Source organism: Chiloscyllium plagiosum, unplaced genomic scaffold, assembly GCF_037043375.1.
Source record: "Chiloscyllium plagiosum isolate Xiang-an unplaced genomic scaffold, Cpla_swu_hap1 HiC_scaffold_13, whole genome shotgun sequence".
Classification (NCBI taxonomy): domain Eukaryota; kingdom Metazoa; phylum Chordata; class Chondrichthyes; order Orectolobiformes; family Hemiscylliidae; genus Chiloscyllium; species Chiloscyllium plagiosum.
This window is the reverse complement of record NW_028270151.1, coordinates 80042989-80060368: the sequence shown is the minus strand read 5'-3', so window position 1 is coordinate 80060368 and position 17380 is coordinate 80042989. Positions and strand designations below refer to the sequence as shown.

At 43.5% G+C, this 17380-nt stretch overlaps 1 protein-coding gene across 1 annotated transcript in view; it reads right to left on the bottom strand.

The window, feature by feature from the left end:
* Nucleotides 1–17380, bottom strand: part of crocc2 (ciliary rootlet coiled-coil, rootletin family member 2) — a 300372-nt gene that overhangs the window by 95354 nt on the left and 187638 nt on the right. The window contains exons 24-27 of the mRNA XM_043702904.2: nt 13015–13253; nt 12470–12629; nt 5320–5487; nt 3139–3523 (exon numbers count right to left, since the gene is read on the bottom strand). Coding sequence (XP_043558839.2) covers nt 3139–3523; nt 5320–5487; nt 12470–12629; nt 13015–13253 — 952 coding nt within the window. The remainder of the gene's footprint in view (nt 1–3138; nt 3524–5319; nt 5488–12469; nt 12630–13014; nt 13254–17380) is intronic.

Here is a 17380-nt window from a genome sequence, read left to right as displayed (position 1 = left end):
GACTCAACCTGCAAGTTAACCTTGAGAGAATTCTGGACGAGAACTCCCAGGTCTCTTTGCACTTCAGACTTCTGAATTTTCTCCTCATTTAGAAAATAGTCCATGCTTTTATTCTTCTTACCAAACTGCATTACTCACACTTTCTCACGTTGGACTCCATCTGTCACTTCTTTGCCGACTCTCCTAATCTGTCCAATTCTTTCTGCAGCCTCCCTGCCTCCTCAATAATACCTGTCCCTCTCCCTATCTTTGTATCAACTGCAAACTTAGCCAGAATGCCCTCAGTTCCTTCATCTAGATTGTTAATGTATAAAGTGAAAAGTTGTGGTCCCAACACTGACCCTTGCAGGACACCACTTGTCACCGGCTGCCATCCTAAGAAGGACCCTTTTATCCCCACTCTCTGCTTTCTACCAGACAGCCAAGCTCCTCTCCATGATAGCACCTTGCCTCTAACACCATGGGCCCTTGTGCGGCACCTTGTCAAAGGCATTCATGAAGTCCCAGTAAATAACCTCCATTGGCTCTCCTTGGTCCAACTTGCTCATTACTTCCTCAAAGAATTCAAACAGATTTATCAGGTATGACCTCCCTTTAATGAAACCATGCTGACTTTGCCCTATCCTACCATACACTTTCAAGTATTCAGAAATCTCATCCTTCACAATGGATTCCAGGGTCTTACGTAGGATCGAGGTTAGGCTAAGCTACCTTTAATTTCCTGTCTTTTGCCTTACTCTCTTTTAAATAGAGGTGTCACGCTAATGATTTTCCAGTCGTCTGTGGCCCTCCCTGATTCTCGTGATTCCTGAAAGATCATCACTAACCCCTCCACTATCTCTTCAGCTATCTCCCTTAGAACTCTGGAGTGTGGTCCATCTGATCCAGGTGACTTATCCACTTTCAGATTTTCAGTTTTTCTAGCACCTTTTCCTTGGTGATGGCCACCATACCCATCTCTGCCCCCTCACTCTTCCACCATGAAGACTGATGCAAAGTAATTATTCAGCTCCTCAGCCATTCCCTTGTTGCCCACTACTATCTCTCTAGCATCATTTTCCAGTCGTTCAACGTCCACTTTTGCCTCTCTTTCACCCTTTATATACCTAAAGAAATTCTTACAGTCTTCCTTTATATTACTGGCTAGCTTACCCTCATATTTAATCTTCTCCCTCCTTTTTTCTTTTTATGTTGCCATCTGTTGATCTTTGTAAGCTTCCCATTCATCTAGTTTCCCATTGCCCATCACCACATTATATGCTTTCTCTTTTGCTTTTGTGCTTTCCCTGACTTCCCAAGTCAGCCAGGGTTGCCTCATCCTCCCTGTACCTTGCTTCTTTTTCCTCGGGATGAATCTCTGCTCTGTCTCCTGAATTATTCCCTGAAACTCCTGCTGTTCCACTGCCTTTCCTGCTAGGCTCCTCTCCCAGTCAATTCTACCCAGCTCCTCCCTCATGCTTCTGTAGTTGCCTTTATTCAGCTGTAATATCATTACCTCTGATTCTATCTTCTCCCTCTCAAATTGCAGAGTAAATTCAATCATATTATGATCACTGCCTCCTCAGGGTTCCTTCACCTTAAGCTGCCTTATCAAGTCTGCGTTATTGTACAACATTATATCCAGTATTGCTTGTTCCCTAGTGGGCTCCACCACAAGCCACTCCAAAAAGCTATCTCGTAGACATTCCACCAATTTCTTTTCTTGCAATCTATTACTGACCTGATTTCCCCAGTCCACCTGCATATTGAAATCCTGCATGATCACTGTAATTTTGCCTTTCTTACACAAGAAAAAGAATTGGTTGCATTATAGTGTCATAGAGATGTACAGACCATTCAGTCCAACCCGTCCATGCCAACCCGATATCCCAACCTAATCTTGTCCCATTTACCAGCACCTGGCCCATATCCCTCTAAACCCTTCCCATTCATGTACCTATTAAGATGCCTTTTAAATATTGCAATTGTGCCAGCCTCCACCACTTCCTCTGGCAGCTCACTCTATACACGTAACCACCTTCTGTGTGAAAAGTTGCCCCTTAGGTTTCTCTTATATCTCTTCCTTCTCACCTGAAATCTATGCCCTTTAGTTCTGGACTCGCCCTCCCCAGAGAAAAGACTTTGTCTATTTACCATATCCATGCCCCTCATGATTTTATAAACCTCTATAAGGTCACCCCTCAGCCTCCGACACTCCAGGAAAAACAGCCCAAGCCTATTCAGCCTCTCCCTATAACTCAAACCCTCCAACCCTAGCAACATGCTTGTAAATCTTTTCAAAACGTTTTCACATTTCGCAACATCTTTCCGATAGGAAGGAGGTCAGAATTACACACAATACCCAAAAGTGGCCTAACCAATGTCCCATACAGTCACATCATGACCTCCCAACTCCTGTACTCAATACTCTGACCGAGGAAAGCATACCGAACACCTTCTTCACTATCCTATCTACCTGCGATTCTACTTTCAAGGAGCTATGAACCTGCACTCCAAGGTCTCTTTGTTCAGCAACACTCCCTAGGACCTTACCATTAAGTGTATAAGTCCTGCAAAGATTTGCTTTCCCAAAATGCAGCACCTCACATTTATCTGAATTAAACTCTATCTGCCACTCCTTAGCCCATTGGCCCATCTGATCAAGATCCCATTGTGATCTGGTTGAGGTTGTAGCTACAGATATACAAACTGTAGCAGCAAGATTGCTGCTCTGGGGAATTTCAGATTGGAACAAGCAAGGCCTAAACAGTAACGGAAGGAAATTTCCAAAATGTGAATGGGACTCCTTGCTGAACATTTATCAACATACAAGCTGAGAGGCAGCTGACTGAGTCCTAAAACAGACCAGGTACGGCAGCTAAATCTGCAAGTTGAAATTGTCATGAGGTTTAAGATACAATTAGGACAGGGAGAAGGTTAACACAAAACCTACCAGAACACTTCTTAGCAAGCTGAGGTGATCTGAAGTGGATAATATTAACTTGCCAATGCGCAGTGGGAACAGGAAATAATCCCTGTGCTAGAACAAGTCAATCTGAGGTACATTTGAAAATAACCACATAGTTTGCAGGGACCAAGCAATAAATACAGGAAGGTGGATGGAATATACTGAAAAATAGCTCACTACCATTTTTGTACCTTTGGTGGGAGAGCGGGCTCGCTGTGGAGAAGGGCTACGGCTGGAAAATCCTGGGCTGGCTGTGCGTCTAGATTGGCCAATTCCCAAGGTTCTGCGCAGTGTGGAGTGCAAACTGCCCAACTTGCATTCCATATCCCTCTTGGCAGACTCTACCTTGGACAGTTCTGTTTCTAGACCAGTTACACGGCCTTCCATAGCACTGATCTTTAGCATTAACTCATCTGCTTCCCCCTTGGCATGTTGCAGCTTCAGTTCCAGATTCCGGCTGTTGTCTTGAAATTTCTTCTCATTCAATTGGCAATCCTCCAGCTGTTCAAGGAGCTCTTTCTCATGAGCTTTGAACTTATTTTCCATGTCCATTATCTTCTTCTGGAGATTGGCAACCTGGAAAAGAGAGACAGCATACCAACCTTGTGTTTATCAATACTTTGAGGTTGAACCATTCTCCTCCTAAACTTGGTGGTATGTTCAGAACCAAGATTAACTTCTTACCTTACACATGCACCTTCAGTAAGATCACCTCCCGAACATTAAATTTTTTTTTTGCCCTTATCGTATCTCCTACTGAAATGTTGAACTATTGAATCATCTCTGTTATCTCCTCCCTTGATTATTCTAATGTCAAACGGTCAATCCCTCAGTTTTTACTCTCTTTAAACTTAAGATCATTCAAATGCTGCTCATTTCCAACTTACAGCAGGTTCCCCTCACTAATTTTCTGGGAGAAAGTGAGGACTGCAGATGCTGGAGATCAGAGTTGAGAATGTGGTGCTGCAAAAGCACAGCAGGTCAGGTAGCATCCGAGGAGCAGGCGAATCAACGGTTCAGGCATAAACCCTTCATCAGGAATGAGGCTTGTGGGTAGGGGGTGAGAGATAAATGGGAGAGGGGGTGGGTTTCTGGGACGTCCTCTCAGGTCACCAATCTGCATTAGTTTACTGGGTCAAGCAAGTCTCAATTTTAATATTCTCATCCATTTTTCAAAATCATTCCATGACTCTGGCCCTTACTGTCTCTGTAATATCCTTCAGCTCTATGGCCCATCCGCCCATGATTTTTGTACTCTGCCAGTTTGGTTTTCTTGAGCACGCACAATATTAAAAATGTAATATGCTAATGCTGAGACCCAGGATGATTTTCGTGAGGCACTGTCCCTTCAATAGCACCTTTCAAACCTACGATTTCTAACATCCAGAAGATGCATGGCAGCAGGTGCATAGGAAAACCTCAGGTAAGTTCCCCTTCAAGCTAAACACCATCTTAAGTTGAAATATATTGCAGTTCCTTCACCTACTCTGGGTTAAAATCCTGAAACTCTTAATAGCACTGTGGGTGATTGAAGTAATTCAAGAAGATACCTCAATATCTCCTTCCCCTGGGCAATTAGGAATGGGCAATAAATGCTGGCCTCGCCAGTGGCACTTACATTCCCATGAATGAATATTAATAAAAGAGGATTTGCCATTAATGTTCTAGTCACACGTGTCTGTGCCCTTGAAATGTGAGATAATTCATGCAGGAAATTAACATGTGAATGGAGATTTTTCCAGTCTCCAGATCTTCAGAAACTCAACCCCAATGTGTGAGTCATCATTGTCTAATTTTATTTTATTTTTTGATATTCTGAGACACCAGACTTCCTGATGTTAATTTGTTAGTTGAGATCACTGGTCGCACTCTTGCCAATGAGTCAAAAGGTAATGATTCAAGTCCCATTCCAGGGCTTGAAGACAATAATCTAGCTGACGTGCTGGTATAGTACTGAGGGGGTACTCCTTCAATAGAGTTAAAATTCACACAACACCAGGTTATAGTCCAACAGTTTATTTGGAAGCACTAGCTTTCAGAGCACTGCTCCTTCATCAGGTAGCTACCTGATGAAGGAGCAGCACTCCGACAGCCAGTGCTTTCAAATAAACCTGTTGGACTATATCCTGGTGTTGTGTGAATTTTAAGTTTGCCCACCCCAGTCCAACACCAGCAACTCCACATCATGACCTTCATGACTGTTAGAGTTTTTACCTGTTTAGTTGGGTGAGTATAAAGATCCTATAGTACTATTCAAAGAGGGGCAATCTGTGAAACAGTCCATCAAAGTTTGCAACGGTTCAGAATTATTTTTCTGTGGGTGTGTTGCTGCCTTATCAGCAATGAACAATAGTACACCATCCTGCTTTTACCTCTTTGCGAGCTGATTCACGGCCAGTTTCTGCATCTACAATCTTCTGCTTCAGGAGAAAGGATTCCTTCCTGCTCTCCTCCCCACGTTGTTCAGTCACAGTCATTCGGGACTGCAATTCCTCCACTTCTTTGCTCTTCTTTGCATTCTCGCTGTCCAACATCTTCACCTGAGTAAACAGTACAAGGGGCAGCAGTCAGCAGGTCTGGAAGCTAGTTTCTGGACTTGTCTTTCAGATTAAAGGAAGTTTACAACACTGCATCTTAAATTGGTCATTAATATCAAGAAATTTGTTTTAAAGATCGGGCATGAATTGGCACCAAGGTGCACCCTGGATTAATATCAAGTTAATACCAGATTATTAGAACTTTAAACAGGTGGGAACAGAGAAAGAGTAATTTGGCCCATCACATTCAGCCACAGATCAGAAACAATACCCTTGTGATAGATTCTGCAAGTCTATCCAACCACCTGAGGGGAAATGCTGCATAAATTCTCCTTGGTTGAAATAGCCATCAAACAAAATAGCAAAATTATGCATTCATCCAATGCCCTCTCAAAGTGCTTCTACTGTCCAGACATTATTAAATGCCATTGGACTGCTGCATGTAGATACCACCTTCCACAGGTATTGAACCCTTCCTCTGAACAGAGACTAACAGCATGATAGCATGTAACTTGAGGGTATAAATACCTCATACTTTATCTTACCTTGGAGCACTTGAAACATTTCACTTTACTGGAAGCATGCTCCTTGTAACAATAATCTAATGTTATCCCAAACACTAATATGTCTGAGGCATCTAATGTTTGTACCTAATACTTAGTAGTACTAAACAGTTTGGGTGGAGTTTGCAAATAGTTTGGATGGAGCAGATTTTGTCAGGTGTATCCAGGAAGGATTCCTGACTCAATACGTCAGATAGGCTGAATGGAGGGGAGCCCATATTGGATTTGGTGCTTGGCAATGACCCAGTTCAGGTGTCAGATCTCTCAGTGGGAAAGCATTTCAGTGATAGTGATTATAACTCCCTGACCTATGGAGAGGGATAGGAGCAGGCTGTTATGGGAAAGTATTTAATTGGGGGAGGGGGAATTACAATGCTACTAAGTAGGAACTATGGAGCATAAATTGGGAGCAGATATTCTCAGGGAAATGCATGACAGAAATGTGGAGGTTGTTTAAGGAGCACTTGCTGCGAGTGCTGGATAAGTTTGTCCATAAGGGACAAGGGATGGTAGGGTGAAGGAAGTTTTGGTGACAAGAGATGTGGAACATCTCGTCAAGAGTAAGAAGGAAGCTTACTTAAGATTGAAGAAGCAATGGTCAGACAGGGCTCTAGAGGATTACACGGTAGCCAGGAAGGAATTGAAGGATGGATTTAGGAGAACCAAAAGGGGAGTATAAAAAAGCCTTGGCGGGTAGGATTAAGGAAAACCCTAAGGTGTTCTACACCTATGTGAGAAACAAAAGGATGGCCAGAGTGAGGGTAGGGCCGATCAGGGATAGTGAAGGAAACTTGTGCCTGGATTTGGAGGAGTTAAGGGAGGTCCTTCATGAATACGTTGCTTCAGTATTCACTAGTGAGAGGGACCTTGTCATTTGTGAAGACAGAATGAAATCGGCTGATAAACTCGAACAGGTTGATGTTAAGGAGCATGTGCTGGAAATTTTGAAAACATGAGGATCGATAAGTCCCCTCGGCCAGACGGGATATACCCAAAGTTACTACAGGAAGCGAGGGAAGAGATTGCCGCACCTTTGGCGATGATCTTTGCATCGTCACTGTCCACTGGAGGAGTACTAGATGATTGGAGAGTGAAAAATGTTATTCCCTTGTTCAAGAAAGGGAATATGGATAACCATGGGAATTACAGACCAGTCAGTCTTACTGGAGAAGATTCTGAGAGACAGGATTTATGATTATTTGGAAAACCATAGTTTGATTTGAGATAGTCAGTATGGCTTTGCGAGGGCAGGTCATGCCTCACAAGCCTCACTGAATTCTTTGAGAATGTGACAAAACACAGTGATGAAGGTAGAGCAGTGGATGTGGTGTACATGGATTTTAACAAGGCATTTGATAAGGTTCTCCATGGTAGGCTCATTCAGAAAGTAAGGAGGCATGGGATATAGGGAAATTTGGCTGTCTGGATGCAGAATTGGCTGGCCCATGGAAGACAGAGGGTGGTAGTAGATGGAAAGTATTCAGCCTGGAACTGAGTGACCACTGGTGTTCTGCAGATATCTCCTTTTGGGAGCTCTGCTCTTTGGCATTTTTATAAATGACTTGGATGAGGAAGTGGAAGGGTGGGTTAATAAGTTTGCCGATGGCACAAAGTTTGATGGATAGTGGATAGTGCGGAGGGCTGTTGTAGGTTGCGATGAGACACTGACAGGATGCAGAGCTGGGCTGAGAAGTGTCAGACAGAGTTCAACCTGGAAAAGTGTGAAGAGATTTATGTTGGAAAGTTGAATTTGAATGCTAATACAGCGTTAAAGGCCAGATTCTTGGCCTGGTCAATGATAACCCCCAGGATGTTGATAGTGGGGCATTCAATGATGGTAACACCATTGAATGTCAATGGGCGGGAGTTAAATTTCCTCTTATTGGTGATGGCCATTGCCTGATATTAGTGTGGTCCGAATGTTACTTGCCACTTGTCAGTCCTAATCTGGATATTGTCCAGATCTTGTTCCATTTGGACACAGACTGCTTCAGTGTCTGAGGAGCACAAATAGTGCTGAACATTGTGTAATCATTGGCGAACATTCCCACTTCTGACCTTACGATGGAGCAAAGGTCATTGATGAAGCAGCTGAAGATGATTGGGCCGAGGACTCTACCCTGAGGAACTCCTGCAGAGATGACCTGGAGCTGAGATGACTAATTTTGAACAACCACGACCATCTATCTATGTGTCAGGTATGACTTCAACCAACATGATTTCCTCCTGATACCCACTGATTACAGTTTTGGTAGGATTCCTTGATTCCTTGAGTCAAATATGGCCTTGATGTCAAGGGCTGCGACTCTCACCTCTCCTCTGGAATTCAGCTCTTATATCCATGTTTGAAACAAGGCTGTAATGAGGTCAGGAACTGAGTGGCCCTGACAAAACCCAAACTGGGCATCACTGACCAGGTTACTGCTGAGCAGATGCTGCTTGGTAGCACTGTTGATGACACCTCCATTACTTTACTGATGACTGAGAGTATACTGATGGGATGGTAACTGATTGGGTTGGGTTTATCCTGCTTTTTATACACAGGACATACTTGGGGCAATTTTCCACATTGTTGGGTGAATACCTGTGTTGTAATTGTAGTGGAAAAGCATGGCCAGGAGAGTGGGGATGCATATGCAGGAAAACATGTTTGTAAGGCCATGCCAGACCCCTAAACAAAACATAGATGACCAACAAGATGGTGCAGTCCCATAAAACTGGCAGCAAGGTAAGTATTAAGGAGGAGTGCAAATGCAGACACATTAATGAGGCTCAGGGTCAACTAGGTTTTTCAAGTTTTCCAAACTGACAATCTTATATTACTATGCAGACAATGTAAATCAAGCAGAAGCTTGTACAACTTTTAGTATCATATACCATGAAAAGGCAGGATGACACACACTAAAAGCCAAGATTAATGTGGGAATGAGTGTCAAAGTATTCTTACGACACATCCTGAGAGACATTTCAGCAAGAGGTGCTCCATCGTATAGCCTAAGAGAGAGCATTTCACAGCATACAATTGGATTCCAATCCACGCATTGGCTGAATCATACTGTAGTGCTGACACACAAACTCATCTTGGCTTCCCAAACTTTTATACTTGGTAGGTGTCAATGGTTAAGCAGTGACAGGAATACCAGTATGCACAGTTCTCAGAACAGTCGCAATTCATGAGACACGAACTGTCAACAATCTCCAAGGATATCACTTTGAATACAAGACAAATACCAGAATGATTACGTCTGACATGCTGAACAGATTACTCAGTCCATACAAAGAACACAATATTCCTCTTGATCTGTAGACTGATGCTCTGGACTATGAGACTGAAGACGCTCTCAAGGGTTGATCTATGTCAGTTTGGCCAGAGCCAGTGTAAACCTTCGAAATTGGCAACTGCTAAAGATTAGCAACTATAAGGGGTACGGAAGATCATTATCCAAGAGTGGCCTGAAAATATTGAAGAAATACGGGAGAATATGTGGCCATTTTGGCCATACATTGGTGAACTTGGCATATCACAAGTAACTTTCAAGGGCACACAAGCCCCAAAGCAAAAGCATTTTGCTAAGATACCATGTGCGTATTAGAGAATCACATGTACAAGATGACAATCACATGAATCTATGACGTGGCCAGAGGCATGCCAAATGTATCAGCCCCAGCATCAGAGGAAGACTCTATTTCTATGCAATGTCTCACACACCACTCGAACCAAAGTAGCAGCAGATCTATTCACAGTGCACGGGGAAGAATACTCACCCCTTGACTCCGTCTACCATCAGTTGAAACTTTATTGCTGGAACAGCACAGCAGGTCAGGCAGCATCCAGGGAACAGGAGATTCGACGTTTCGGGCACAGGCCCTTAAGAAGGGCCTGTGCCCGAAACGTCGAATCTCCTGTTCCCTGGATGCTGCCTGACCTGCTGTGCTGTTCCAGCAATAAAGTTTCAACTTTGATCTCCAGCATCTGCAGACCTCACTTTCTCCTCCGTCTACCATCAACAAGGCACAAGTCAGGCATGTGATGGAATACTTCCAACTTGCCTGGCTGAGTGCAGCTCCAACAACTGTCAAAGCTTGACTAGCACCATATCCACTTCCTCCACCACCAACGCTTAGTAGCAGCAGAGTGTAGCATCTACAAGCACTGCAGGAATTCACCAAACATTCACCAGCACCTTCCAAACCCACAACCACTTCCATTGAGAAGAACAAGGGTACAGGTATATATGAACACCCACACCTGCAAGCTCCCCACAAAGCCACTCACCATTCCAATTTGGAAATAAGTCACCATTCCTTCACCGTCACTGGCTCAAAATCCTGGAATTCCCTCCCGCAGGCATTGTGGGTCAACCTATAGCACATGGACTGAAGCCGTTCAAGAAGGCAGCTCACCACCACCTTCTCAAGAGCAACTCGGGACAGACACTGAATGTTGGCCAGCCAGCAGCACCCATGTTCCACGAGTGAATTAAAAACTCTTTCAGTTTGATGATGAATTCTCTAAATTTCCAGTAGTTCAATGACTGACCAACACAATGAGTGTGTCTGTCCTTGAAATGATGAGTGCTAGTTCCAGTTATTTTGGTGTACTGGATCAGATAGTGTCTGAGAGCAGACTGCAGTACACTGGCGAACCATTTCTGGGAAGTCATCCATATCAGATCATCATCCCACAACTTATGTCCAAACAGTCAAGCAACTATATGGGTTCATACTATTTTCGTGCAACACCAATGGAAAAAGGGATTACTATCCACGGTACAACTTTCCTTGAAAGAGAAATGCAAACATGCTCGTCCAGCAACTGACTGTTTGACCATCCTGAGACAGAGGACATTTTTCTTCAAAGGCAGAGGAGAATGAAACAGATAGAGTAATAGAGATGTACAGCATAGAGACAGACCCTTTGATCCAACTCGTCCATGCTGACCAGATATCCTAAATTAATCTAGTCCCATTTGCCAGCACTTGGCCCATATTCCCCTTCCATGCATACATTACCCTCTGCGAGAAAACACTGACCCTTAAGTCCCTTCTTATCTTTCCTCTCTCACCCTAAATCAATGGCCTCTAGTTTTGAACTCGCCCACTCCAGGGAAAACAACCTTGACTATTTACCCTATCCATGTCCTTTCTGATTTTATAAACCTCAATAAAGTCATCTCTCAGCCTCCGATGCTCCAGGGAAAACAACCCTAACCTATTCAGCCTCTCCCTATAGCTCAACCTTCCAAACCCAGCAACATCTTGTAAATCTTTTCTGCACCCTTTCACGGTTAACAATGTCTTTCCTATAGCAGGGATACTAGAATTGCACAAAATATTCCAAAAGTGACCTAATGAATGAGTGAGCAAGTTGAGAGATAACATGCAGACAGAGAGTTAGAAGTCCAAGTTCTTTGAAACTACCAAAGGTTTCTATCGTATGTAACAGACCCAAATAATGCAAAGCTGATTACTGATGATGGTGCTGCACTGGGAAGGAACAGGTGACAGCTCGAACCAATCTAAGGCACACCAACCATGGATGAAGAGGTTGAAAAGAACACCACAACGATGATGTGGTGATGTTGAGTGACAGCAACAAGCAGCAAGGTAACTAAATTATCAAACAAGTGCAATAGTGAACCAAGTGTACCACTCCAAATGGCTATATAATCACCAGATCAGGACAAGTTGTCAAACCTCCAAAGCATTACATGTAAAGTTTGACATATTAATATTGTAAGCTCTGTTTCACTTGCTGTATAATGAACAGATTGACAACATGTGCCTATATATCTGTTTGAGATACTTTTTTAACGTTTGGAAACAGGGACATGTTGTGTATGTCTCATGCTCAGCATGACAGTGTATCATTAAGAAACATGCTCATGATATCAGCTTATGTTAGCTGAAGGTATAAAAATCTCCTCTCCATTTTATTTCAGGTAACTATTGGCTTTAAACTAGACCAGACACCTTTATGTATGAAGAATGTAATGCTTGTAAGTAATAGTTAGTTGTAAGAAATGTTTATTGGATTCTTCAATACCTCAATATCCATGGCATGTTCTTACATTACAGGACACAGTGTAAAGCCTGGATGCATCAGATAAAAGCATTCAGTTGAAGGCAAACTCAGACCACATTCCCGTGGAGAATATGAATCTGTCATTCTTGGTCCTCTCCCCATAAGCTCCAATCACATTTCCAAATATGCATTTTTAAAGCAAGTGTTGAAAAATAGGAAGTGAAAAGAATACTTGAAGATTACATATTGCTCTTTGATAAACTACCTAAAACTAAAGGTGGTTTAATAAGTTTAATCACCTTAAATCAAGCATTAGTTGTGGCAGGGGCTTTTCACCCATCCATCCCTAGGGAATGAGATTGGCATTCATTACTTTTTTGGAGTCTCCATTCCTCACCTGTCGTCGAAGTTCCTGCAATTCTCTCCGGGCCTCTAGTCTTGATTTTTCAACGTCCCGGAGGTTTGAGCGCAGTTCCCCGGCCTCATTTTGAACTGTGGTTTTGGCTTCTTCCAGGATGTTGATCTTCTGCTCCTTCTCCTCATTTGTCCTCTTTAAGCTAATGACATAAAACTAAGTCAGTTCCCACCAATCAGAAACAATTAGAGAGAAGAGGATGGTAATCTGCAGTATTGGCAGGACATTCAAGATGTACTTTGGAAAAGGGTTTGATGACTATGAATTCAATTTGACTGGGTGTTCAGGGTACAATATTAACAATGTGCATTTGGGCTACAGTTTATTTTAACCTTGGTTGCTTGGGATACAGTTTTGGAAAGGATTTGATGCCAATGGCTTTTGGTACATTTTTGCTATGTGCATTTAACACACAATTATTTCTGCTTTGAATGTGGGGACTGTGAACATTTTGCAGTAATTTGGCAGTTCTGGTGTTTATGAGGAGGGTATTGTGTGCCAAGTGGCCATATTTGACTGCATTATACCTGATTCTTTCACTCTCAATCTTTTTAATGATATTTCTGAGGTCCTCGTTGGAATTCTGGATGGCTTCTTTTTCACGGATCTCATCGTTCAAAACTCGCTTGAGCTCCAGGTTCTCTTTCCGTTGCACCTCCTGAGCTTCCTCATTCTCTCGGACCTTCCTGTGGGATTCAATCAGGTCCTTACGAATCCCATCCCGAGTGTCCTCTGCCACACGAAGTTGTGTCTTTAACTCTTCCATCTGTTTGTGAACAAGAGTTTCGAAGTCAACATTTGGCACAGCCACAATCGCAGGAATAGGTTATAGGCAAAGGGAGAAATAATGAGGAACAGTTCCGGAGACAGGCCATAATTAGGGTTGCAAGAGATAGCAAATAGTGGTTACTGTTGGTGACATCAAGTATAATGGACTTGGAAGATTGAAATGGACAATAGTACGTTTCTGAACATGTATCAACAGCCTGGCTAGATACACAGAGGAAGTAAAAGATAGACATAATTTGGCTTAGACAAAAAAAGGTGTTTTTTTCAATGAAACTAGGGGGAATATGCTGAATTTGAGAGATTCCAGATAATGGAGAGACCTTATCATAATGGAAAGCAATATTGTCTTGAAAGGGAAGCTGAATACTTTGAAGCTGAATTTTGAAAGTAGTTTGAGGAAGCAGATGGCAGACTGAATGGTGGAAACAAACATGACAACTACTGTGTGGGTGGCACGGTGGCACAGTGGTTAGCACTGCTGCCTGACAGCGTCAGAGACCGGGGTTCAATGCCCAACTCAGGCGACTGACTGTGTGGAGTTTGCACATTCTCCCCGTGTCTGCGTGGGTTTTCTCCGGGTGCTCCGGTTTCCTCCCACAGTCCAAAGATGTGCAGGTCAAGGTGAATTGGCCATGTTAAATTGCCCGTAGTGTTAGGTAAATGTAGGGGTATGGGTGGGTTGTGATTCAGCGGGTCGGTGTGGACTTGTTGGGCCGAAGGGCCTGTTTCCACACTGTAAGTAATCTACTGTGCAGAAGAAAACAGTAAAAAAACAGCGGAATATAATGGAGGGGATTGGCTGACTTTCAAGAAGGACAGTAGTGAGAAATGACTAAGGAGGATTCTGGGCAACGTTGGCTCACTGGGTGCAGTTGAGGAGGGGGATTATGGAGGACCTGGTAATTCAAAGGTTCCCTACAGTGTGGAATCAGGCTGTTCAGTCCATTGAATGCACACTGCCCCTCTGAAAAGCATCCCAGCCAGACCCATCCACCTACCCCATCTCTGCCACCCTGCATTCCCCATGGCTAATCCGCCTAGCCTGCATATCCCTGGACACTATGGGCAATTTAGCATGGCCAATTCACCAAATCTGCACATCTTTGCACTGTAGGAGGAAACCAGAGCACCCAGAGGAATGTCATGCAGACAAAGGGAGAATGTGTAAGCTCTAGACAGTCACCCTGGAAATGAACCCAGGTGCCTGGTGCTGTAATGCACCAGTGCTAACCATTGAGCCACTGTGCCACCCCAAAAAAAGCTTTACAGTACTGTAGTGGTTCTCTCCATCCCTTCTCCACAAACCAAACAAGAGAGAGAAGGGGACTGATAGAAAATGTGGTTGTGGCTAAGAGATAGCAGAGTCTCAGCGGTATGCACAATCTCGATTAGTAATGATGGCAGGGATTCTGGGAAAGCCTGTGAAATGTGTGACATGCAAAATGTGGGATAATTTGGATCCACTGGATATCTAGCACAGTCACATCTGCGTGAAGTGCCAGAGGGTAGCAGTCCTTGAACAATATGTGTTATGGACCAGGACAGACCCCTCAAAACATGTCAAGAATATATCCCGGACCCCAACTTTACTAGGTGTTTGAAGCAGGTGTTAGTTGATATTCCAGGAGGGATGCAGCTGATCCAACCACTTAGTTTCAAACAAAACAGAATTTATTTACAAGATTACCGAATGAAACTCAAACAAAAGAAAACAGAATATAGAATAACTTCGAGGAGAAAGTGAGGACTGCAGATGCTGGAGATCAGAGCTGAAAATGTGTTGCTGGAAAAGCGCAGCAGGTCAGGCAGCATCCAAGGAACAGGAGAATTGACGTTTCGGGCATGAGCCCTTCCTGAAGATTCTCCTGCTCCTTGGATGCTGCCTGACCTGCTGCGCTTTTCCAGCAACACATTTTCAGCTATAGAATAACTTAGCCTAACCGAAAACCAACGGATCATCTCAACTTAATGATGCTGTTCCAAATACCTGCAACAATCCCTGTAAAAACCCTTTGGCACAAAAGGTAAAATCAAACACAACATCTTACAGGAGGGAGAGAGATGGCGGAGGGATTCCGCATGGAACACCATCTTCCATGTCGCTGTTTCTTGGATCAGCAGTCTCAAACAGACTGATTGCTTTCAGTGAACAGCCAGACTGCTAAAACCCAAACCAAACCAGAGAAAAGTTGAGCTGGGACAACTGGCCACTCCCCGTTTATTGTAGGTTTTTTTTTAACTTGGAAGCCTTTTGCCTGTGGCGGTATCTGTTAGTTATAATCAAACTGACCCTAAAACCCTCAAACCTAGACTTTTCAGAATCGCTGCTTTTACAACCTTGTCTGAAAAAAAGCCCAAGAACAACAACCTAACCTTGTTAAAGCAGCAGCATCATCACACATGTGACTGATTCAGAGCAGCACCTCTCCTCACTGCACACCATTCAAGATGGAGAGAGGTTTCTCATACCAGACAGTGGGTACACCACATTGTGATTGGCATGAAAAGAGGAGTGCAGAGATGGCAGGACACTGAGTGACCATTTGCTGAAAAGAAAAGAGATAGCAGGTGGAGGAAACCCACCTTGGCACTGTCTAACAGATATGAAATTTTTGATACCTATTTAGTGAGCAACATGACTGAGTTGGGGGTGGATGACAAAAGGAAAACATTATAGTGCGATGGTACATGAGGCTACTCTGGTAAAAGAGAGAGATGTGATAGGCTGATTAGAAAGGTGGTAGTAATGTGTGACTCAGTACATAGAACATAGAACAGTACAACTCAGGAACAGGCCCTTCAGTCCACAATGTTGCACCAAACATGATGCCAAGTTAAACTAATCCCTTCTGCGTGCCCTTGGTCCATATCCCTGCATTCCTTGCTTATTCATGTGCTTATCTAAAAGCCCCTTAAACACCCCTATCATATTTGCCTCAACCACTAGCCCAGTAGCATGTTCCAGGCAGTGTGTAAAAAACTTGCCCCTCGCATCTCCTTTGAACGTACCCCCTCTGACCTTAAATGCATGCTCTCTAGTAGTTCAAGAGATAGACAGACAGTCTAGCTTGCAGCCAAGATCATGAGTCCCAAATTGTCTATTGTCTCTTTGGTGCAAGGGTTTCAGGACATATTGGAACTGTTGGATAACTTCTCGTAAGTGAGGGGGAACAACCAGTGGCTGGGAGGGCACCAACCTCACAGGGCAGGACTGCTTGGAGGACATGCAGAACCATTTCCAGGAGTTAGGGAGCAGGGTGAAACACAGGAACTCCAGGGTAGTATTCTCAGAAATACTACCTGTGTTATGGGTCTCACCAGTTAGGTAAAGACACATCAGGATGTAAATCTGGGGGTAGATGGATGGTGCAGAAAGGAAGGGTTTAACGTTTAGGGATATTGGGATCACTTCAGGGAAAGGAGAAAGCTGTTCAGAAAAGATGGGCTTCATCTGAGCAGAAATGGAACTAATCTCCTGGGGATGGATATAAACTTATAAGGCAATGGGGTGGATTGACTAATGAGCCTAGCTTTGGAAGTGAGGGCAAAAAAGTGAGAAGATGGGGAATGGGGGAAAGTAAATGGGGGAAGGGATGACTATTGGCAGTGAACAAAGAAATGATCAACTCCAGATGGGCAAGAAATGGGCTAGGGCAGGGTTAAATTGTATTCATGTAAATGCATGGGGCGTAGTGAACAAAACTGGGGAACTGAAAGCAGTAATTGCTCTAAGGAGATATGACATAGTAGGATTAACAGAAACATGACTCAAGCCAGACCAGGACAGGATATTTAACATCCAGGGTTAAAAGGTTTTAAACAGAATCGGGATGGGTAAAAAGAGACGAAGTGTAGCAGTCTTGGTTGAAGATAGTATCATTGCCCTTGAAGGTGTTGCAGTCCCTGAATTAGAATCTGCGTGGTTAGAAGTGAGCAACAGGAGAGAGTAGTGACGTTGTTAGGTATTTATTATAGACCTCCAAACAGTGGGAGGAAATAAAAGGGAAGTTTTGCAGGCAAACTGTGGGAATCTATAGGTCAAGTAGGGTTGTGGTAGTTGGTGATTCAAATTCCCTAAAGTAGACTGGGTAAAAGTTAGAGTGT